Source organism: Mandrillus leucophaeus, unplaced genomic scaffold, assembly GCF_000951045.1.
Source record: "Mandrillus leucophaeus isolate KB7577 unplaced genomic scaffold, Mleu.le_1.0 Scaffold310, whole genome shotgun sequence".
Taxonomy (NCBI): Eukaryota; Metazoa; Chordata; class Mammalia; order Primates; family Cercopithecidae; genus Mandrillus; species Mandrillus leucophaeus.
In genome coordinates, this window is record NW_012103255.1 from 282,830 (window position 1) to 306,263 (window position 23,434).

Consider the following 23,434-nt stretch of genomic DNA (forward strand, 5'->3'; position numbering starts at 1 on the left):
GAACCCAGGAGGCAGAGGTTGCAGTGAGCCAAGATCATGCCGCTGCACTCCAGCCTGGGCATCAGAGCAAGACTGCATCTCAAAAAAAAAAAAAAAATATATATATATATATATGTATATATATGGGTAGGCCATCTGCAGTGGTGTGCACCTGTAATCCCAGTGCTTTGGGATTTGGGATTTGGGAAGCCGAGGCAGGAGGATTGCTTCAGGCTAGGAGTTTGAGAACATCCTGGGCAACCCTGTCTTCAAAAAATGTGCCAGGTGTGGTGGCACACACATGTAGTCCCAACTACTGGTGAGGCCGAAATGGGAGGGTCACTTGAGCTGAAGGAGTCTGAGGTTGCAGTGAGCTATGATTGTGCCAGCACTCCAGCCTGGGTAACAAAGTAAGACACTGTCACTTTTAAAAACAGGTAGAAAAAGACTTGCTCAGAAAGGTAGGGTCTCAAAAAATGTGTGCCCCATGTACGTGTTCCCATGTACGTATTCTCAGAAAGCTATGAAGGAGTGTGTTCCAAAAAAAATGAATCAGTAAAGCCAAAACAAGACAGAGTCTGGTATCCAACCCAAATCCAAGAGGAGAGAGATGAGAGGCTTCCCAGATTGGCCACAGGCAGTCCTGGAACAGTGCAGCAGGCAGTCCAGAACAGAGCAGGACGGGGTGAGACTCTAGGGGTGACGTTGACAGGAAGAAAAATGGAAAAGGGTCACTGGAGGTTACAAGATTCAAGGAAATCCAAGTAAATAGACTGGGGACAAAGCAGCAGTTAATTCCTAAGAAAAGGTTGCAGGCTGGGTGGGGTGGATCACGAGGTCAGGTGTTCGAGACCAGCCTGGCCAACATGGGTGAAACCCCGTCTCTACTAAAAATACAAAAACTAACTGGGTGTGGTAGCACGTGTCTGTAATCCTAGCTACTCAGGAGGCTGAGGGGGTGAAACCCCGTCTCTACTAAAAATACAAAAACTAACTGGGTGTGGTAGCACGTGCCTGTAATCCTAGCTACTCAGGAGGCTGAGGCAGGAGAATCGCTTGAACCTGGGAGGCAGAGGTTGCAGTGAGCTGAGATTGTGCCATTGCACTCCAGCCTGGACAATACGAGCGAAACTCCATCTTAAAAAAAAAAAAAAAAAGGCCGGGCGCGGTGGCTCATGCCTGTAATCCCAGCACTTTGGAAGGCCAAGTCGGGCGGATCACGAGGTCAGGAGATCGAGACCATCCTGGCTAACACAGTGAAACCCTGTCTCTACTAAAAATGCAAAAAAATTAGCCGGGCGTAGTGGCGGGGGCCTGTGGTCCCAGCTACTCGGGAGGCTGAGGCAGGAGAATGGCATGAACCCGGGAGGTGGAGCTTGCAGTGAGCCGAGGTCGTGTCACTGCACTCCAGCCTGGGCGGCAGAGCGAGACTCCGTCTCAAAAAAAAAAAAAAAAAAAAAAAAAAAAGTTGCTTAGGAATAAAAAATAACACATTACTTGATTCAATAGTGATCAGGATTTTCAGTCACATAATAGAACACTGGAGGGTTTGAGCAGGCGGTGACATAGCCAGATTAGAACCCATTCACATGTTCATATGTTTTAGAAAATCAACTTTGTTGATGTATTCAGTATACTTACTGAAGTATAATTTACTTAAAGTGAACCCATTTAAGTGTACAGCTTGATGAATTTTGACCAGTGCATGCAGGATGTAACCACTGTCACAATCAAGATAGAGAACATTTCAGTCGTCCAAAAGATTCCCCCTTCAGGGCCCCCAGCAGCCCTCAGCTGTTGTCCATCCTTTCGATGAGATGGAGCTTTTCCAGCGTGTCCTGTAAATGGCATCAGGGTGTGCGTGCTTCTTTGTGTCTGGCTTCTGTCATTCAGCGGAATGTTATTGAGATGCATCCATGTGGTTGCACCATCAGCAGTTCTTTTTTTATTGCTAAGTGATACTCTGTTGTATCATGTGCCACCATTTACTCGTCCTTGCACCTAGATTTAACTTTTAAAGGGACCTTCTAGAACCCACTGGAGGAGGCCAGAATGGAGGCAGGAAGACCTGCTTCTGGCGGTCCAGGGAAGAGATGAAAATATATTGTCACACCAGCCCTGAGGCTGCCCCCCAAACACGCCAAGTGCATCCCCACCTTAGGGCCTCTGGACCTACCATTGTTAGCCCAAAAGTCTCTTCTCCCAGGTGTCTATAGGGTTTGCCGGCTCCCTTCATTCTAGGCTCCACTGAGCAGTCACCACCTCAGGAGGACTTTCTGTGAGACACCACCCACCCCTGGCTCCCTTCATCCCCTCTCTCTGAGTTGTGTCTCTTCATCCCTCTTACTGCCAGCCAAAGACATTATTCCTCTTTGTATATTTATTTAGTGTCTGCTGCCCCCAGGAGAATGTGAGCTTTGTGGTGGCATTTTATATTTGTGGGTGACTAAATGGGGGCTCCCTGAGGAGCCCATGCAAAGGTCTTTGTCTTTCATCTTTGTCATTTTGTGTCTGGCACATAGCAGTGCAAGTGATTAAAGAATGAAAGGGAAGCAATTGAGGTTAGAGCTGCAAATGTGAAATTTCCACCAGGATGGGCCCCTCAGGTATTCCCAGGTGCAGTTCCCCAGGTTGGTGGAGGTCAGGGCAGGGGTAGACAGCACTTAAAGAGAGTTGGCCCAGGGTTGTGGCAGTGAGCAGACTTGGAGGCTGCAGGTTGGGAAGCTGCCTGTGTTCTGGGTGTCATGAGGCTGTACCCTGCTGAGTGTATGCAAGAACTTCTCCCAGGTGTGTGGAGGGGACTGGATGGATGGTCCCACCTCCAAGCCTTCTGCCCACCAACTTTTGTGTTCCTGTTTCTCCTCTCCCACTGCACGGACTCCCCAGCATCACTCTGGAGCAGGCGCACCTCTTAGAACACTTGACCAGCTGGTAGAAATGTCCCAGAACAAAGTAAAGGGATAATTAACAGCTGTTGATTGATCTGGGCATGAGGGTGACCATGCTTGTAGCAACAATGGAACGTAATTAAAATTAGCTGATCTTGCAGCTATTGAGGTGCTGCCTTGATCTCTGTGGCGTCCATGTGGCCACCTTTGTATTACAGACACATCTGGAAATTGGAGGTCTGTGTTTAGGTGACATGCCTGCTGTGGCTGTTGGATGATAATTATGTAGATTTTCCTCTGGAACTTAATTTTACAAACTGTCAAAACGGGCTTGTTATATTTATCACTTAAATCATTAGGGAATAATAATTAGACCAAAAATGATGTAAAATGCTTCTGTATTAATAATCATTTTTAGCTTGAAACTGCTGGTGATAATTGGTTTTTGGGATTGGTATTTAGAACTGCCTTAGGAGAGGCCGGGCACTGTGGCTCACGCCTGTAATCCCAACACTTTGGGAGGCCAAGGAGGGTGGATCACGAGGTCAGGAGATCGAGACTATCCTGGGTAACACCGTGAAACCCCATCTCTACTAAAAATACAGAAAATTAGCCAGGCGTGGTGGTGGGCACTTGTAGTCTTAGCTACTTGGGAGGCTGAGGCAGGAGAATGGTATGAACCTGGGAGGCGGAGCTTGCAGTGAGCCGAGATCACACCACTGCACTCCAGCTTGGGCGACAGAGCGAGATTCTGAATAAAAAGGCACCTTATGTGCTTGCCTAGAGGGGGCCAATTTTTAGCACCGTGGCTTGGCTTTGTTATGGATAAAGAAGAGAGACATAATGTGGTTGGTTTAGCGAGGAAAGGTTCAATTTGGGTCTCATTGATTGATAGCAGTAGTTAACTTTCACTGAGGACTCACTGTCTAATTGTTTTACTGTATGAACTCATTTAATTACAGCAGTAGGTGCTGTTAACTATCCCATTCTGCAGATGTGAACACCAAGTAACTCACCCAGACTTAAGCAGCCAGTCTCCCAACCAGGATTGGGGTCCAGACAGCTAACTCCTGAATCCGCACTTGTAACTGCTGTGTTGTGCTGCTTCTGTTTCTTAGTACCTACTGCGTGTCATTGTCCTGAGCCCAACTAAATCCTCATATCAAGGCAGGTGGGATTCCTGGTGTGGAAAAGGAAACCAAGATTTAGAGAGTGAATAATTTGCCCTAGGTCATTTCTTTCTTTCTTGTCTCTCTTTTCTTTTTTCTTTTTTTTGGACAGAGTCTCACTTTGTCTCCCAGGCTGGAGTGCAATGGCACAATCTCGGCTCACTGCAATCTCCGCCTCCTGGGTTCAAGCAATTCTCCTGCCTCAGCCTCCTGAGTAGCTGGGATTACAGGCACCTGCCACCATGGCCGGCTAATTGTTTGTATTTTTAGTAGAGATTGGGTTTTGCCATGTTAGCCAGGCTGGTCTCGAACTCCTGGCCTCATGTGATCTGCCCACCTAGGCCTCCCAAAGTGCTGGGATTAGAGGTGTGAGCCACAGCACCCAGCCGCCAGGTCATTTCTTATTTGATTCTTTCATTCAGCACATATTTACTGAGAGCTTAATATGCACCAGGCATTTCCTAGGCCCTGGTGTTACCTCCATGATCAAGGTAATTGTTGGAAGACACTTGTCATTCTTGTTCTTGCGATGCTTACATTCCAGTGGTAAAAGAGACAATAAAAAAGAAAATACCAGATAATGAGTAGCAGCTGGAGAACTAAAATATGATGATGTGATGAAGAGTGAGATGTCACTTCTTTAGATGGTTCTTAGGGAGGCCCCTTTTGTGGAGTAGTGACATCTCTACTGCGATCTGAATGCCAGCTCAGAGCCAGCCACTTGGAAGACCAGACTAAGAACATTCCAGGCAGAGGGAGGCCTGCAAGTGGCCCAAGGTATGAGCCTGGTGGGTGAAGGGGAGTGGAGTAGGCAGAGAGGTCACTGGGAAGGGGCGTCCGTTGGTAAGCCTTGAGAGCCAAGGTCAAGACTGGGTTTTATTTGTAAGCATGATGGAGAGATGTTGGAAGATTTTAACCAGTGATGTCATGTGATCTGCTTTTTGTTTGGAAAAGATCACTGTCCTCAGGTGATTGGATTGTGGGGGCAGGTGCCGCAGCAGAGCTCCCTGTTTGCTGTCGTTGTCATTCTGGTAAGAGATGGCGAGTACTGGGGTGGTGGGTATGGACACGGAGAAAAATGTTCATGGGCTCAGGTGTGTTTTGGAGGAGGAGGTAGCTTGGCTTGCTGATGAATTTGATGTAGGGAGCTTGGGAGAGAGAACTTGGGTGAACTGCTTTGTAGTTAGTGATGCGGTAGGCTGAGCACAGTGGCTCATGCCTGGAATCCCAGCACTCTGGAAGGCTGAGGCAGGCGGATTGCTTGAGCCCAGGAGTTCAAGACCAGTTTGGGCAACATGGTGAAACCCCATCTCTGCAACAACAACAACAACAACAACAACAAAAGATGCAGTTCACTGAAATGGAGAAAGCCAGCCTGGGGAGGGTCTGCTTTATTTGTTTGTGATTGCAACTCCTTGGGTGAGTCTGATGCAGACATGGTAAGTCTGCGTACCTCTTCACTCTCCTGTCAAGTGGACATCACATGTGAGTGGAATTCCAGAGAATGATGAGGGCTGGGGCTGCAGCTTTGAGAGTGCACGGTACATTCTTGATACCTAAAACCGTTGCACTGGAGATGGCCTTGGAGAGAAGGTGGATGGGGAGAGGACAAGTCCTGAGATGTGCCAGTGTTGAGCAGTTGAACTGGGAAGGCCAGCCAGGAAAGGAGAAGGAGAACCAGATACATGTGATGCCAAGAGATGCGTTTCTGGAAAGAGGGAGCGGAGAGAATACTGCAGGTGGATTCAGAACAGGGAAGTGACTGTTGGATTTGGCAGCGTGACAGTTCATGCTGACCCTGTGCAGGGCCATTTTGGGGAAGCCTGAGAGGAGACTTGTGAGTGTGGATGTAAACAGCACAGAGACCGTAAAACTGTGGAGTTGCAGTGAGAGGAACACAGAAGCAGGAATTGGGGGAGCTGTGAGGTCAGTCAGGGTCTTTCCAAATGGGTGTTAGATCCTGCTTGTTTTGCTGTGGAAAAGGCCCACACGGGAGGGAGACAGTGCTGGAGGAGCAGTCGGGTGGGTCTGCAGAGTAAGGGCTTGAGCCAGAGCGGGAGGAAGCAGGTCCATGCAGCCAAGTGTGCAGGGGAGGGATGGCAGGGAGGGCAGGAGTGGGAGAGGGGCTGGTGGTCGGGGTGGGTAGAAGAGGACATCCCGTCTCATTGCTTCCCGTTTGCTCTCTGATGAAGAGGCAAGTTAATGGGCAGGGGTTGTGGGCATGAAGAAAGGAGAGGATATGAGGTCCTTTGGAGAGAAGGAAAATCGAGGCGTGTGGTGGGTGGTGGTAGTGGGATGGAAGCACCTGGATGCAGGGCAGTGGGAAGGGGGACAGATACTTGGGTGTCCCCAGGGTTGGGGGTTTTTCAGGTGAGAACAGTGGTGAGAGGGAGACCAGCGTGGGTTGGGGGCTGCAGGGCTGTGGAGAGTGGCAGGGCACCTAGGCCTTTGTGTCCCCACCCAGCCCTGCATCAGTGTGACTGCTACCTCTTGTCTTCCTCCCGGCAGGTAGTGCCAGCAGGGCACCAGGCTAAGTGTCCCGGTGGTGCCTTCTGCCCCTGTCTGGGGAAGGCTGCTGGGCAGCTCATTCTGTGACTGTACCTCCGGATGAGCGCTCCCTGGCAGCAGCCCTGCTCCCTGCCTTCCCTGCTCCTGATCATCTTTTCTTTGGGTTGGCTCAGGATGCCATGAGGATGGAGAAAGTGGGTGGATGTCTCAAAAGTCAGCTCTAAAGTCGGAGTCAGAACAGGGGCTGCCGATGCTCTGTCTCCCAGTCTACCTGAAGTGATTCAGCATAGAAATCAATAAAACAAATGCCACTGTGGCTGAGTGAGACCTTTCATTTTTCTCCCCAGGTGTTGGAGAAGGCTTCTGGTGAAGGATTTGGCAAAACCGCTGGTGAGATTCTGCGCTGCCATCTGTTCCCAGGATGTGGCTTTGCAGCTCCTAATGGACCTCTTCCAGCCCCACTTGGGATGGCTCCCCCTTCTGCAGCCTCCCTTCCAGCTCCATCCCCTGGTGACCCTTAGTGTAGAAATACCCTTTTCCCTTTGTTCCTCTAGGATGCTTGCTTGCTTGTATTTTTTCTTTGAGACAAGGTCTCGCTCTGTCGCCCAGGTTATAGTGCAGTGGCGTGGTCATAGCTCACTGCAGCCTCGATCTCCTGGGCTCAAGCCATCCTTCCTTCTCAGCCTCCACAGTAGCTAGGACTACAGGTGTGCATCACCATGCCTGGCTAATTGTTAAAATTTTTTGTGAGATGGAGTCTTGCTATGTTGCCTAGGCTGGTCTTAAACTCCTTGCCTTAAGTGATCCTTCCACCTCAGCCTCCCGAAGTGCTGGAATTACAGGTGTGAGCCACCATACCGAGCCCTAGGATGCTTTCTTAATTAAAGAATATCATCCGACCGACCCTTCCCACCCAGATGAGAATCTAGAGACAGAATTGGGAGGGTGCAGCTTCTTGGCCCATTTTATGCTTCCTTTGAGGGCAGGGCGAAGGCCTCTTATGGGTTAGGGGGGAGCACATTCCTCTCTGGGTAGCTCTGGTGCCTCCGGGACTTAGTCTTCTGCTTTCTAGCTATTATACAGCTCGCTCCTAAAGCTCCTGTTGACCTGTGTGAGACAGAGAAACTGAGGGCAGCCTTCTTTGCAGTCCCCTTGGAAATGAGGTGAGCAAGGTATAGAAAGACCACCAGGGCAAATGGCGATTACAGACATCTCTGTCCCACAGAGAGTGGGGACAGGGATAGTACTGGGGTGGGGGATAGTTTTCGGGAACTCGTGTGTCAGATCCAAGCTGTAAGGCTGTGACCCACACTGACTTATAAAATCAGCTTCCCAGCTGGGCCCGGTGGCTCATGCCTGTAATCCCAGCACTTTGGGAGGCCAAAGTGGGTGGATCACTTGAGGTCAGGAGTTCAAGACCAGCCTGGCCAACATGGCAAAACCCCGTCTCTACTAAAAATACAAAAATTAGCCGGGCGTGGTGGTGGGCATCTGTAGTCCCAGCTGCCCGGGAGGCTGAGGCAGGAGAATTGCTTGAACCCAGGAGGCAAAGGTTGCAGTGAGCTGAGATTGTGCCACTGTAGTTCAGCCTGAGCAACAGAGTGAGACTCTATCTCAAAATAAATAAATAAATAAATAAATAAATAATCTTCCACTTATGTACAGCAAAGGCCTGTGACTGTCCGCTGCCCTGGATGCCAGGAGATCATCATGCCAACCATGTTCCCTGCTTTGCTTTTAACAGTGGATACTGTTCTTAATGTCAGGAGTGCCAGAATTATCAGTTTGACTTGAAATGCTGTAGGGCCTGTGGCTTTTTGTCACTTGTCACATGTGGTTTAGGCAGGTGGTTGAGTGGAGCAGCAGGGTGACATTTGGAATGTGTGTAAATGCAGGGGAGGAGCAGCTTTGGGATGGAAGGCACATCCTGCATGGTGGACAGTCCACACCTGCATCGTTTAGAGACTCATAAATCACTTAGGAGACCCAAAATCTACCCATTGAGGACTTTAGTCCACCTCTCTGTCTCGGAGTTTCTCAATGTGTTTTTGTTTCCCTCTGCTGCGTCCTTTTCCTGCACTCTTCAACCTGTGCGCCCCCAGACTGGCCCTTCCTTTCCTCTGCCATGGACTGGGATTACTTGGGAACTGGCTTTGGCTTCCACCCTGGAGAGGGTGGGCACAGCCCTCCTGCTTAGGGAACTCATCCGCCAGGCAGTTCAGCCTCCTGCAGGACAGGCGTTGGTCCAGTCGTTCCTTTCCTTGCTCTCCTTGCTCTTCCCGCAGAGGGTCCTTCCTGGTGCTGCTCCTGAGGGAATGCTTCCGAGACCTGAGCTGGCTAGCGCTCATCCACAGTGTCCGTGGGGAGGCAGGGCTGCTGGTGACCAGTATCGTCCCGAAGACCCCGTTTTTCTGGGCCATGCACATCACTGAGGTATGGACTGGTTGTTGGCCCCCTCAGGCTCCTGTGCCTTCCTGCGTGGCCTTCCTAGGGTGGGCACGGTGACAGGGCCGGTCAGTGGTGGAGATGCAGGGTAACTACAGTCTGATCCCCAGGTTCAGTTTCGTTCTCTCCCACCTCCTACCCGTTTCCTTTGGGAAAGATTAGCAGTGCTAATGTAACAGGTGACATCTACAGAGGCAGATTTGTAATGCAGTGCAGGCAGTGGGGCCATTGCATTTTGCATCCCACAGGCTCTGCACCAGAACATGCAGGCGCTGTTTAGCACCCTGGCTCAGGCGGAGGAGCAGCAGCCCTACCTGGAGGACTCCGCTGTTAAGCGTGGGACTCGCTGTCTGGCAGAGTACCACCTGGGGGATTATGGACACGCCTGGAACAGGTGTGTGCCTGGGCAGGGGTAGAGCCTATGGGAGAGGTGTGCAGGGAAAATGCTGCCTTCTTGCATTCTCTTCCTTTGGGCTCTGGTTTTTTTTCTTGTGGCTTCTTCTCTCAAAATCATCTTTATCATTATTTCCTCACTCAAGAATTGGGGAGAAACAGAGCAAACTCGCTCTTCCTCCCTCCCACCTCCACTTTCACATCCGCTTTGTCAAAGACTGCTGTGCATGGCACTAGGCAGAATGACTTTCCTCTGTCTTTCCCCTTTCCTCTGCCAGGTGTTGGGTGCTGGACAGGGTGGACACCTGGGCTGTGGTCATGTTCATTGATTTTGGACAGTTGGCCACCATGCCTGTGCAGTCTCTGCGCAGCCTGGACAGTGACGACTTCTGGACCATCCCACCCCTGACTCAGCCATTCATGCTGGAGAAAGGTGAGACATCTTCTACCTTCCTACTGAGGGTTTCAGGGACAGGAGAAGCTATGGTTGCTTCTGGGACCTGAGCAGGAAACAGCATAGTGGGCGGCCAAGGTGCTTCAGTTTCTCTTTCTGAAAACCCAACCCCCGTTTTCAGCATCTGACCCCAGCAAAGCTGCCTCTCAAGTGTTGGTTTTCATGCCTGGGGTCTGGAGCCCAAGATCCCAAGAGGGACCTCAGATGCTGCCCAAAGGCTGAGTTCTCTGGAAGGGAAGAGAAGAGGGCAGATTTCCCACCCCTGCTTCCACCAGAGCTGTTCAGCTTTCATCTGTTTTACATACTTTGCATGTTGCTTCAGATTTCACTGGAAAAGGATTCTGCCATAGAAGAAAATTAGCACTCGAATACCAGTGCTAGAGGCCAGAGCACACCACTTAGCACCGCACTCTCCTAATGTGGTTTATTTAGCCTCAGACACCTGCGGGTTTCTCCATAGGTGGAAATGAAGAGGCCCTTTCTCAAGATCGAAGTTAGGTGAAATGTAAAAAGATGAAAGAATGCTTTAGGGGGCAGTCAGGAGAAGTGGAGATGAAGAAGCATACGTATACATACACAGGAAGTAAGATGGAAAAGTTTTATTTAAAAAAATTTTTTTTTGCTGGAGGCAGGGTCTCACTCTGTTGCCCATGCTGGAGTGCAGTGGCATAATCATAACTCATTGCAGCCTCAAACTCCTGGGCTCAAGCGATCCTCCCACCTTGGCCTCTCAAAGTGCTGAGATTATAGGGATGAGCTGCTGTGCTTAGCTGAGATGGAAACATTTTACATAAAAACTAAGTTTTTTATTTTTTTTGAGATGGAGTCTCGTTCTGTCGCCCAGGCTGGAGTGCAGTGGCATGATCTTGGCTCACTGCCAACTCTGTCTCCCAGGTTCACACAATTCTCCTGCCTCAGCCTCCTGAGTAGCTGGGATTACAGGTGCCCGCCACCACACCCAGCTATTTTTTTTTTAAATTTTTAGTAGAGATGGGGTTTCACTATGTTGGCCAGACTGGTCTCGAACTCGTGACCTCGTGATGCGTCTGCCTTGGCCTCCCAAAGTTCTGGGATTACAGGTGTGAGCCACCCGGCCCTCAGACAAACTAAGTCTTGAGATAGAGGCTCGCTCTGTCGCCCAGGCTGGAGTGCAGTGGCGCGATCTCGGCTCACTGCAATCTTCGCCTCCCAGGATCAAGTGATCCTCCTGCCTCGGCCTCCTGAATAGCTGGGATTACAGGCATGCACCACCACGCCTGGCCAATTTTTCTGTTTTTAATAATGATGGGGTTTCACGATGTTGGTCAGGCTGGTCTCGAACTCCTGACCTCGTGATCTGTCTGCCTCGGCCTCCCAAAGTCCTGGGATTAGAGGTGCGAGCCACCACTCCCGGCCAAAATATATATATATATTTAAAGATGGAAAGGCATCTCCCAATTGTGCAGGGCCAAGGCTTCCTGGGAGGCTGGTGGGGCTTGTGCCCAGTGGGCAGGGAGCACCACCCAGAGGTTGTCTTGGGTCATTGCATGAAGAGGGTCCCTGCTGCCCAGCCTGGGAACAGTCAGGCATCAGGAGCTTCTTCAGGTGACCCAGGGAAGAGGAGCTTCCTGTCTCAAAGTGCAGATCCCAGCCTGTCAGAAGGGCCAGAATCCCCAACCCAGAGATAAGTCAGACAGGTGTCAGTTTTCTTCCCTTTATGGATGAGGAAAATACGGCTCAGAAAACTGAAATGAACTTGTACTTAATAGCAAGAAAATGGCATAGCTGGGGATGAAACCTAGGTCTGACTCTTAGTGATTCAGTTTCATGCATACAGAGAGTCCCAGAGTTTGGGGGCTGTGGTGGGATGGTGGGAGTTGCATGAGGGACAACATCCTTGGAAAGGGTGGGTTTTTGATAAGCTCCCTGCCTGGTTCCAGCATGTAAGAGTGCCCGCTTCTCATGGTGAAAACCTCTCCACTTTTAACCTTGCTCTATCCAGCCGAAACTCTCAGAACAGAGTTCAGTGAACATGATTTTCTGTCCCCAGTAGAATTTCTCATTAAAAATCCCAGATCCCTGTAATTATTTTAACAAGTGCCTCCTCCCTTTATCTGCTGTTATTTTGCCCTCCCCCATGCTACCTTTTCAGCATTTATCATCTCATTTGATCCTGGCAGCAGGGATTTAGCAGGAACTAGCAGAGACTTGCTGGTTGGAGCTGGTTGGCGGCCAGAGCACTTTCCCTGCAGCCCCCGCCTTTTGCTTCCCTCCTTTGCTCCTCCTGCCCAGCCCCGTGCCACTGAGGTTTTGTTGTTGTGTCTTGTTTTGCAGACATTTTGAGTTCATATGAGGTTGTTCATCGAATCCTCAAAGGGAAAATCACTGGTGCTTTGAACTCGGAGGTAACTGCCCCTGCTTCTAACTTGGCTATTCTCCCTCCACTCCTGCCGTTGGGGTCTCTGCAGCAGGCTGCAGCCTAGGCCTGGATACAGTATTTACCTGGCATTCTTAGATCAAATGAATTGCTTATCTGAGGGGTTGGGTGAACTGGCTGGGTGGGCCTTCCTTCCCACCAAGGCTTTGTCTTTCTCTTCCAGTCGCACATCCTAAAGTTTGAAGAGTCTAAATAATGGGGCTCCCCTCAGCATGTTCCCTCTCCTGTTTGCCACGGATCCAGAGGCCACCTGCCCTGCCTTCTCGTACCCCTTTCACCCTTGAGGCCTGGGAGGTGAAAAAAGCCAGACTGTGCCCAGGATTGATTTTCATTTTGCTTTTACTCCCAACTTCCCTCCCAAAAGAGAGTGAAGTCTCATTTGTCATGTGTCTTTAGTTCCCCAACTTGGCATGAACATTTAAACCAAACATAGGAAACTACCATTAGGTTGAAAGCCTGAGGCAGCTGGGATGGTCTTTCTTGTGTCTCTTCTTTGTACCCCAGAGCATGATATAAGTGGTCCTAACAGATTCTGGATAATGGAGAAGCCCTCTGCTAGTTTTCCTGGCATTCAATGTAGAATAGGTAGAGAATATTTAACCAATGAGCAAATAAATGTTGGCATGTTTCATGAGTTTGGAGTGATTGATACTTCTTTCCAGCCACCCTTCCACTGCCCTGCCCTGCCCTGCCCTCTAAAACTGCTGCAGTGAGATTAGAGCCTGCCAGTGTGGGCTCTGGGCCATGCAAACCCTGCCTGGGATATAGATACATGCTTGAGGTATAGGGTAAGAGTTAGTTTCATTTATTCTTGCCTTCTAAGTGGAGAGAAGAAAATTGTTTCATGATGATATGGCCTTGATTCTTTTTTATACTTTGTACTTTATTAGAACCCTAAATTTAAGGTCATAAAAGGGAGTGCTGGGTTTGGCAAGAAAAATGGAGGATTCTCTTAGAGTTGGTGTCATGCAACTCACAGGAGCAGGCATTTCCCTCTATGTCAAGTGAACATGAACCCCACTGTTTCTTCAAATAATTTTATTAGAGCCAAACTATTTAAATAATTTTATTTGTTTCATCCTTTGGTAGATGAGAAAAATACATTACAAAATACATTATACAGAAGACAGCTCACAGTACACGTTACTAAAAACACAATCTACATTCCAGCCAGGGCTGGTGGTAAGTTCAGAAGAAAGCCACAGAGGCCTTGAAAACCAGATTTCAGCTCTATGGAATGAATTTTCCCCTTATGTCCCGTCTTTATCTCAACCTCAGCATATGTTTTATTAGCACCCCTAATTATGTGGGTGTGGGTAGGGTTAGAGCAGCATTGAGTGGGACTGGTGGACTCTCCATCCACCTAAAGCAGCAAACATTAAAAGTCCCTCAAAAGAAAAGGGGTGGGGGAGGGGGAAAGAATGGCCAATGTGAAAATTGCCGTGTCTCAAAGCATTACAGAACTGCTCTAGCATCCTACAGTTCCCAGGCAGCTGTCCCAAGTCTGGGTTTTCTGAGACTTGGGTCTTCACTTGGCCATCCTTGGCCTCTGTAATTTCCATCTTTATGAGAGCTGCTGGCATCGTAGGTCCTAAGAGGCTGTCTCAGTCCCAGAGCAAGCTTATAGACAAAGTGATACAGGCAGCACCCGCTAGATGCAAAGTCATGCCCAAACTTTTACAACAGCAAGTACATACAACACAGCACTGACAGTTCCATCTCAGTACAGACTCCCCACCTCACCTTCCCTTCCTGGATGTTCCTGAGCCTGGGATAAGGACACAGGTGTATAGAACAACCCCCTTAAAATGCTAACCCTTTCTAGTAGGACCCACCTAGGGGGAGTGGCTTGAAAGAATCCGTAATTTCCCAAGCCAAACAACTTCAGAGCTACACCTGTTCTTTTTGATAAAGCCAAATGAAGCAAGAGAGGAAGGTGAGCAGAGCTTACCAATGATCACCATCCGGTGCTGGTTAGAAGCCACTTTCCAGGAGAGGAACCAGTGAACAGCGAAGACTTGCAGCCACACAGCTGAGATCAGAAAAGACCACATACACACTTGGAGACTGTGTCCCCATCCCCACTCAATTCATTCAAAAGGAATTCTACGAAGCAGCCTCTTGAGCCTCATTTTCTTTTTCCTAGAAATTTGAAAACATCTGTGACTAGAAAAGTAGTCCTAAGAATTACCACCATCGTTTCAGCCTACCACATCGCAGTTTGGCAGGCCAGGCTCTGCATTCCAAGGGGGCAAGTGCTGGTTGCTCCAGAGGCCTTGAGGAGAAATCTAGGGGCAGACCAAGTGCGTGCTTCAGCTCCATGTTTCTCTTGCTTTAGCAGCAAAACGCAGCCTCTCATCTCTACCAAAGCAACACTGGACTCGTACCCCACCCCACCTCCCAAGTAGTTCAGGGGATGGGGTGGGATGTGCGAATAAAAATAAAGATGAGTCAAGACCAGCATCTTCAAATTAACAAACTGTAATTGTTTTCCCAAAGATACATTTTTTTCATACACATCCATCATACACTGTAACCAAAAAAAGCAGTGTACATGAAATAAGAGAAAATAAATTAAAAATCCATAGCATAGGTAAGGAGGCTCTAGTCTGGAGCACAGCTGAGTTTCCAGCAATATAAGGAGGCTCGAAAGTTTCTTTTATAAGAATGCCTGCTAGCAAGGGTTCCAGCAAGGTGGTTGGTTGGTCTGTAAGTCAGTCTTGAGTACTTGAAACAGTTCTGTGTTTGTTTTTTTTTCCTTAGCGTTTAGAATAGCCATCATTGTCCTGCAATAGGCAGAGCTATCACGTCCAGGAAAAATGAGGGAGGGAACCACAGAGGCAGCGTGAGATCCAAATACAGCATTCAAAGGTAATTGGTCCAGTGGTGCCTGGGGAGGGAGGAAGGGTGATACTCCAGGGTTAGCCGTCTTCCTTTGGGGGTGTGTACCAGCCTGCAAAGAAATGGAACGGTCAGTGAGGTGGAGGTTCAGGCCCACCCTCCCTGTCCTGCCCCAATCCCTGACGATGTCTCCAGTGTCAGAGGTAAGAGGATGTTGGGGAGGGCTATGCTGTGTGGGGAGAGGTATATGGGAAGCTGAGAGCCTGCATACCTGGAGATGAGAAAGAAAGGAGAATGATGTGCCCAACCTGAGATGATGGGGGAGTTAGATGAGCTGTTTCAAAAGGTGGTTAAGAAGTGGGTAGCACCAAGTTTATCGGTGATATGATCATTTTGATGTGTTTCTGGAAGAGGTTGTGAACGTTAGCCACCGCCAGTCCCTCCTGGGAGAACTGGGGCAGGTGCTGTGCTAATCGGTGGTTAAATATCAGAACCCAGAAGGGGTTCTTGCTCTGTGGCTGGAAGTGAAAACCTGGGCGTGGCAAGTGTCCGAATCTCCTGAGTCCTGGCTCCAGCCTCACCGTTTTTTTCGTGGATCTGCACCAAGGACTTGTAGGACTGCTGTGCTCTTGTCAGACTGTATTGAGACTGGGAGGAGGAAGCCACCACATCAGGCCATGGCCAGCTGTGGCCTTACTGCCCCTCACCTTCTGCAGGCTGTCACCCAGAGACCCCGGAGTCCCAGCTCCCAGCACTGTGGTCTAGTAAAACACTAAGTACCCTCCACCTGGGAGGTCCGTTGGGGGCATAATCCCATAGTTTTCCTTTTCCAGACCGGCACCCTCCCAAAAGTCCTAGGGGTGTCCCTAGGGGCCAAGGCACAGTTGTTCCAATGTGGGGACCCTAGGCCCTCTCATCCAATGCCACCAGTCCAGGGGCCTTATGCTCATTCCTCTAAAGAAGGCAGCCTTGGCCTGCTAGTGGCCCAAGTGTACTTGGCTCCACCCAGCCCCACCGGCCCCAGGGCCAAGATCCTTACTTTGTTGGCTCCAAACTGCACTCGTGCTTTCCCCTTCACCAGTGTGGCACTGATCTGCATGATCACTGACTCTATGGAGTAGGCACTGCTCCAGCCCTGGGTGAAGGGAGGGACAAGGCAAGCAGGTCTGGATGGAGCTTCCAGAGAAGCCTCATGCTTGTCCTCTGGGCAGTCAGCTATGTCTATAGGAGGGCCCTTGCCCTTTGCCCCCAGCACTGCCACCACCGGTCTTTCTGGGTCAGTGGGTGCAGACCCAGCCCAGCAGAATGAAAGGGCCACATCATGCCTATCACCCAGCCTGCAGGGGTTTATGCTGTAAAGCTCAGCCAATCCCCAGCCAGGCTGGCCTGGCCAAGGAGAGGCAGGCTCACCTGTTTGGTGAGAAGTTCCATGCAGATGGCCCCTCCGCCCAGAACATACCTGCATGAGAAAGGTTAGTCAGCTGTGCCTGACAAAAGCTCCAAGTCTCTTCCCCGCCCTCTGCCAGAGGAGATGCCCTCTTCCGCATGCCAGCCACTCACCCTCCAGAGAGGACTGGAGACACAACCCTGACAAATGGTGGGTCAAAGGGAAAGTTATCCTGAGAGAGACAGAGAGATGACAATCAGGGGAGGGAGGCCAACATCCTCCACAGGACTGTCAGGCAGGCAGGGCAGCCTAGGCCAGAGGGAGACACTGGAAAGGAAAAGCCTTACTTTAAAGGAAAAGTTAAGTAGGATGAAGTCGGCTCCTTCTTTCTCTTTGAGGATCTGGAGATCGTTGTGCAAAGCGCTGTCCTGGTCAACTCTAAGAAGCAACAACCCTAGGCTCAGATGCCTGGTTCCAGCTCAGGAGCTTCATAAGGGCTCCCCTGCCCTGGCTGGCAGCAGACCACCAAACCACTGCCCACACCCACTCCGGGACCCTGAATGAAAATGCTGGATGGGGCTGCCCTGGAGATCCCACCACAGTAGCCCCACTCATACTCCCCCTCAACTTCCTCTCCAATCCCAGAGTCCCCACTCACTTGAGGAGTTTGACATTCCAATCATACAGACTGTCATTCACGAGTTCGACTGCATAGTTTCCTGGAAGGAGGGAAAAGATAGGTGTTAGTAGGATGGTCCAGGTGGTGAGAGTGGATTCTAATGCAGACCCCTTTCCCAGACTGAGAGAAAAAGATCAACAGCTGTAGGTTCACCACAGATGGACATGCAACCAAGCCACTGGCTTGAGGAGCTCCATTCTTGGCCTGAAAAGTTCATAAGCAGTCCTGGACCCCAGAACCTCTTGGGCCCCTTGCCACCATACCCTTCTTTATGGGTGACTCCTGTGCAGGCCCCTCTCTGGGGCAAACTCACCGCCTTTGAAACTCTGTGATCGGTATATATCCCTGAGCTCCTTCATCAGCCGGTCAGTGGCCTGCACCGAGCCAGACACTGCACCCTGTGAGGGACGGATGACATGAACATTCCTTGGTTGTGTGGTTTGTAAACACACGTTAGACCTTAGGGGCAGTCTGGCAGCTTGCCCAGGATTTAAGGAAGGATTAGGTACACCCCAAAAAAGGAGTCTGCTCTCCATACTGAGATACGATGGCCTACTACTTTCCAGCCATTTCCCACCAACCCCTTCACCAGCCTCTCTCTAGAAGGCACGTACATTTAAGTAATCTTGCCTCTGGTTCTTTTTAATTTTCTCTAGGATGGCCAAGTTTTCTTTTCCAATGCCATCATCTTCAGATTTCTTGCCCTCAGCTGGCTCTTCCTCTTTCATTTCATAGTGATCTAAGTCTTCTGTGTCCTGGGGGAGGTGTGGGGTGGGAGTGAAAAGAAAAGGAAAAAAACCAACACAGGTTAGAGAATGACCACCACCTTCCCAGTCTCATTTGGCAAAGAGCCAAAAGTTAAGGTGCAGCAGTCCATCCAGCAAGTCTTATTAACGCAACACGCTTCCCATTTTTAGAACAATTTCCAGCCCCATTACCCCCACAGTCTAAAGGATTAAGGCAAATGTCTTCTTCAGCTCTCAAGCTACAGCAAGGACTTAGGAATCGAGCAGAGCTGCAGCTGAGACTGAGGCAGGGACTTAGCCCTCTTGTTCCCTGGACTGACCCTGTTCCAACTGTTCCTAAAACTCCCTTGGCAGCAGAAACTCTTCCCTAATTCCTAGCAGAAATGACTTGGGCCTGACCCTGTGACTCAAAGCTCATGTTTCACCAGGTGACTATTGCACCCAGGAGTTCTCAGGGCCCCAAGCCTAAAAGAGCAACCTGGATCATTAAATCTCCTCTCCTCGCTACAAATGGAGGGCATGAATCAGGTATGCGGAGGCACCCACTGCCAGATGGAAATGAGAAAGGATGTCCAGAGAGATACATGGAAGAGCTCAATAACAGAATTAGCCCCTTATTCATCCTGCTCTAAGTGAGCAAGCAGCTAGCTCACTGAGCATAGGGGAGGAGGAGACCCTATCTAGGGTTCAGCCCCTCAGCCAGATGTTGGGGGTGTGGCCCAGAGGGCTGTCCACTGTCTGGCAGTAGTAAATTTCATGTCATCAGCCCTTTGCCAGTCTCAAGAACCTTACAGGGTTATAGAACCTGGGATATTAACCTAATGTTAGGAAATAAAAGTAATCAGAGTGATCTCCCCATTTCTGGCAGGACATACCTAATTACATCAGCAGGTAACGTGTACTGAGTGTTTATTACATGCCAGGTTCTGTCCTAGGTGCCACACATACTAGCTCATTCCATTCTTACCACCACCACTCATTATTCTATCATCATCCATTTTACAGATGCGGAAGCTGAGTCTAGTGAGGTTATCATGCCCAAAGTCACAGAACTCTTAGCAGAGCTAAGATTCAGTCAAGTTCTGTCTAGCTCTAAATCTCAAACTCCTAACCATGATTTTATATTCTGTACAAGCATGTTTTTAGAGAATATATCAGATAGATTGTTTAGCACTTATGTATCGTCTAAAGTATTTTATATATAACACCTCATTTAATCTCAAAACAACCATACGTAGTAGGTATTATAATCGTACTTTATAGGTAAGACAACTAGGCCTAGGCCGGGCGCGGTGGCTCACGCCTGTAATCACAGCACTTTGGGAGGCCGAGGTGGGCGGATCACGAGGTCAGGACATCAAGACCATCCTGGCTAACATGGTGAAATCCTGTCTCTACTAAAAATACAAAAAATTAGCCGGGCGTGATGGCGGGCACCTATAGTCCCAGCTACTAGGGAGGCTGAGGCAGGAGAATGGCGTGAACCCGGGAGGTGGAGATTGCAGTGAGTGCAGATCACGACACTGCACTGCAGCCTGGGCGACAAAGCGAGACTGTCTCAAAAAAAAAAAAAGAAAACTGTAGCTTAGTGAGATTACATAAAATTCCTCAATTAGGATAGCTAGGATACAAACACAGGTTTGTTGGACTCCAAAGTCATTTGAAATTAACTTACCCAGTATTTGGTTTGAACCACGTTGCACCTGTCTTCAGTGGTTGGATATGGGTGCCCTGTCTCCTCTACTACACTGGCTATTCCTCCGGGTCAGTAAATCTGTATTTCTTTCACATTTTTCTCCCTCCAGTTCTAGACTGGAGTTCTGGATATGGGTGATCAATTCCTTTGGTATTTTTCTCTCTCCAGTTCTAGACTGGAGTTCTGGATATGGGTGATCAATGCTGCTGACTGAAAGAGCTTCCAGCCAATGCCACCTCAGGGGGCAAGCCTACCTCAGGCATCTCCTCATCTTCATCTTCTGAAGACACGTCTTCCTGTGTGCACTGCAGCGGGGAGGGGAAAGATGGAGATCAGAGCCCCAGTGGCTTGCTACAATGCAGCCTTCAACCTACTCCCCTGAGTCCCCAGGTCTGGAAGCTGTGTGCCTGCCTGTCATGTTGCCAGTCTCTCCACCAGCCAGATCTGAGTGGAAGCAACAGCCCAGGGAATGGCTTTGCTACCAGCCCATTATTTTTCGCCTATCACTGCCAAAGAATAAAAGAAAAGCAAAATGGCTGTCTCTGTCACCCACCTCATAAATCCCAGTTTAATTTTCCTAAGAACCCCTCCTTTACTTGATCTTCTTTAGACTGATATTGCATTCTTGGTTCTCACTAAGGGGCCTGGGTCCCCAGTGGCCACCAACTGTTATTGCTAAGATAATGGTAAAAATTCCCCTGCTCCCTTTCAACATTTGGGATGCTGCCCATGAGAGTGAGTTTTGATATGAGAGATGAAGCTACCAGTGCCCCATTTAGCAAGAGAAGATTCCCATCTGGAGAAGAACAAGGGTGAGAGTCATAAGACATGTACGTTTTTGGGAGCTGGTGGGGATGGAGAAAAACTACTGCAGATTTGTCTCATTTATTTACTGAGTACTCTGTGGGGCAACTCTGCACAACAGGGCGTGAGGCTCCTCAGCTGCTCACCTGCTCTGCTGGCAAGGGTTGATCCAGCATCTCCACATCTGGATGCTGAGGGAGGTTATAGAGTTTACACAGGTCGGAGATGATCCTCTTCAGATGCTGCAATAGCTACAGGTAGGGGAGCACAGAGATATCAAATACTCCTTCCCCACTCCAATCTGGACAAGTACATGGACGAGCTCTTAGTTCAGGCCCCACACCAATACCTAGTTCTCTAAGCCTTATGGGCCATGTGGCGGTGGGAATGAGTCTCCTGATGGACCAATCCCGCGGCTGGTGCAGGGTCTCCCTCTGGATTCGGTAAGCAACTCCCCTGAGAGATCGTACCCTAAATGTTGAGCTGTGTACTGTCCACTTTTCAGGATCCCTTTCACAGGATGCTTTTGTGGCATGGGCCTCATAGGAACAAAATGCACCCCTACCCTGTGGCCCCCTCACCAGAGTATTCCCTTTCTTTATGTCCACCAGCCTCTCCAAGACAGCAGCCAAGTTAGGGTCATCAGACTCCACCGACCAGATGGGGGGCACAGCAGGATATGACTCCTGAAGGGAAAAGAGCAACAAGAGCAATCAAAATGGGTGACTCTGGGAAAAGCCAAATTTTGCCTGTCCTCTTCCCCGCAAGACTTCTAGCCCCTTTTCTTCCCACCCCAACCCCCTACACACACATAAAAGCCCAACTCAGGTCAGCATCTAACCAAGCAGCTTCACAACAAATTCTAAACTGGACGAAAAACAGTCCCTGGGATGACCCTTTCCAAGCAGCAGACTGGAACCTTTTCATTCTTTCCTCGAGAGTACAAACCAGGAAACCTAGCACAGCCAAACTTGGCTAACAGCGAAGGGGTAGTCCTCATCTCCTGCACTGCCTATACAAGTTCTAGACTTCAGGTTCTCCCTGGACCCAGAACAGAGTCCTCCAAGCTTGCTTTTCGAACTCCAGAATGGGCTGAGGAAGGGATCACCTCATCACAATGACACTGAAGTGAAAAAAGCAGAGTTCTGTAGGAAAGTATAAAAACTAGACTGTATCTCCAGAACCCAAGAGTAAAAGGGTACTGGCAAGAATCTACCCACACCGCTCCCAGAAGAGACCCTCAAAGACCAATTCTCCCCACCTCTCCCTTGGGAACCTGCCACCTTCTCAGTCCAGGCGTGGGCTGTAGGGCTCCACATGGCAGGCTGGGAGAAAGCCTACGCTTCTGACATTCCCAGCATTCCTGAGCCACGGTGCCAAATGCAGCCTGACCAGACTCCCCCTCTGCCCAAACCAAGGGGACTAGTTTAGGCCAAGTATCCTTTATAGCCATGGGGAGTCTGGCTGAGGACCCCCTAAATTTAACTTCCTGCCAGGGACAAAAGCAGTAAATGGCCTCTGGCAACAGAAAGAGCAGCTGGATGGGGGCAAACCTACCCTTAAGGAATTAGAAGCTTAATTCAGGAACAAAATTAACTCTTGAGGTTCCCACACAAGCCAGGGAAACCTTATCCACCTCCACTGGGTATCTTAGCATTGTCATGACTCTAATCCTCAATGCTGAAGGAAAAATAATTATCAAAGATGCCCAAGTCTTCACTTGACTAAGCCACTCCTAGTCCTTCAATTTTAAGTTTCTAGCAGGAAAAGAGAAAGGAAATGAAAGAGAAATGGGACATACGAGTTTTGGTGGGTCACCAATCAATCCAAACTGAGGCTTTACCTCACCAAACCTTAACCTGGTCTGATTGAGAAAACGGACAGAAAACACCATGTAAGTTGAATTCAGTCCCCCAAGTAGCAGAGAATTCACAACTCTGCCTTTCCCCAGGCTACTCCGATTAGGTCTGCCTGCTTGGATAAAGTACTGTCTGCTAGCATTTCAGCTACTGCTCCGGTAGAGAGAATACCATCACAGCAGGTAACACCAACCAATGTAAGTGCTATACCATGCAGTACCAGACATTCCCAAATTAGCAGAAGCCAATTCTCTATTCAAGGGATGTCTGAGGGTAGATCAGGCAGGAGACATGTAAGGTGTATGCCTAGGATGGAATGACGCTCACAGGGGAGAAATGGAACTGTTACTGCCTAGAATAAATGGGGGTAGCGCTGGCACATCACATCACTATCATTACCAGGAAAAGCAACAACCCAGGGCAAATGGACATATCCACAGGGAACAGGGAGGGGAGTGGCAGAACTGCTACCAGCTGAGGCAAAAAGAGGAGAGTTAGAGGTTACACCAGAAAGAGAGAATTAAAAGGAGAGAAGGAAGAGGAGTCAACGAATTGCAAACTATCACTTGGTGAAGTTGAGAGAGCAAGAGGGGCTGCCTGAGGGATACCTAGGCGGGGATCCCACAGGTGGCAACCTCCTAAGTCAGAGGTACTACTGAGAAGGGGGCATCACTGAAATGTGCAGAGGGTTTCAGGCCAGGTCTTTGCAGCTAGGATCAGTGCCGAGGCCTAATATCTTGAAATAAGAGTAAGGGGAAGAAAGGTGCATTCCTAGGTAGCAAGATAAAGTTGTGGAGGAGTAGCCAAAAAGAGCCAAAATCGTGAACCTTGGGATGGTGGGTGGGTTCGTGGAAACGGGTAGTCTAAGCGCCATATGTCGGGGTGTCCCTCACTATCGGGGTCAATGGTAGAGATTCTGGGTGCACCGCATAACCTCTAGCAGCAGAAACAAATGTAACCTGGAGAGAAAGAGCTGAGCCCTAAGAGGGGCTTCGGCCTCCCAGGTCCTTCAAGAGCAAAAAGCTGGATGGAGTGATCCTGGGTCCCTGACAAGGGGCCCCCACAGAGGAGCACGAGAGGGGGTCCTCACCGTGATGTTGCAGTGGATGCGGACAGGATCCCCAGGCACCGACCCCCGTGGGGGGAGATGCGGTCCGGGCGCGGCCCCCG

General features: G+C 49.6%; 2 protein-coding genes across 4 annotated transcripts in view; one reads left to right on the plus strand and one right to left on the minus strand.

The window, feature by feature from the left end:
- Window positions 1-12,887, plus strand: part of TDRD10 (tudor domain containing 10) — a 60,843-nt gene extending 47,956 nt beyond the window's left edge. For 2 of the 3 annotated variants that reach the window (XM_011987425.1, XM_011987423.1), the window contains 6 exons: window positions 6,892-6,934; window positions 7,617-7,707; window positions 8,830-8,977; window positions 9,238-9,383; window positions 9,661-9,815; window positions 12,150-12,887. In XM_011987425.1, the coding sequence (XP_011842815.1) occupies window positions 6,892-6,934; window positions 7,617-7,707; window positions 8,830-8,977; window positions 9,238-9,383; window positions 9,661-9,815; window positions 12,150-12,298 (732 nt within the window). In that variant the 3' untranslated portion in view covers window positions 12,299-12,887. The remainder of the gene's footprint in view (window positions 1-6,891; window positions 6,935-7,616; window positions 7,708-8,829; window positions 8,978-9,237; window positions 9,384-9,660; window positions 9,816-12,149) is intronic. The other variant, XM_011987424.1, reaches the window with a different exon arrangement.
- A 416-nt stretch (window positions 12,888-13,303) lies between these two features.
- UBE2Q1 (ubiquitin-conjugating enzyme E2Q family member 1) overlaps window positions 13,304-23,434 on the minus strand; it is an 11,178-nt gene continuing 1,047 nt past the window's right edge. The window contains exons 3-15 of the mRNA XM_011987552.1: window positions 23,355-23,434; window positions 20,987-21,091; window positions 20,552-20,656; window positions 19,856-19,906; window positions 17,774-17,914; window positions 17,473-17,557; window positions 17,139-17,199; window positions 16,828-16,918; window positions 16,654-16,712; window positions 16,504-16,552; window positions 16,133-16,228; window positions 15,675-15,741; window positions 13,304-15,205 (exon numbers count right to left, since the gene is read on the minus strand). Of these exons, the coding sequence (XP_011842942.1) occupies window positions 15,174-15,205; window positions 15,675-15,741; window positions 16,133-16,228; window positions 16,504-16,552; window positions 16,654-16,712; window positions 16,828-16,918; window positions 17,139-17,199; window positions 17,473-17,557; window positions 17,774-17,914; window positions 19,856-19,906; window positions 20,552-20,656; window positions 20,987-21,091; window positions 23,355-23,434 (1,022 nt within the window). The 3' untranslated portion in view covers window positions 13,304-15,173. The remainder of the gene's footprint in view (window positions 15,206-15,674; window positions 15,742-16,132; window positions 16,229-16,503; window positions 16,553-16,653; window positions 16,713-16,827; window positions 16,919-17,138; window positions 17,200-17,472; window positions 17,558-17,773; window positions 17,915-19,855; window positions 19,907-20,551; window positions 20,657-20,986; window positions 21,092-23,354) is intronic.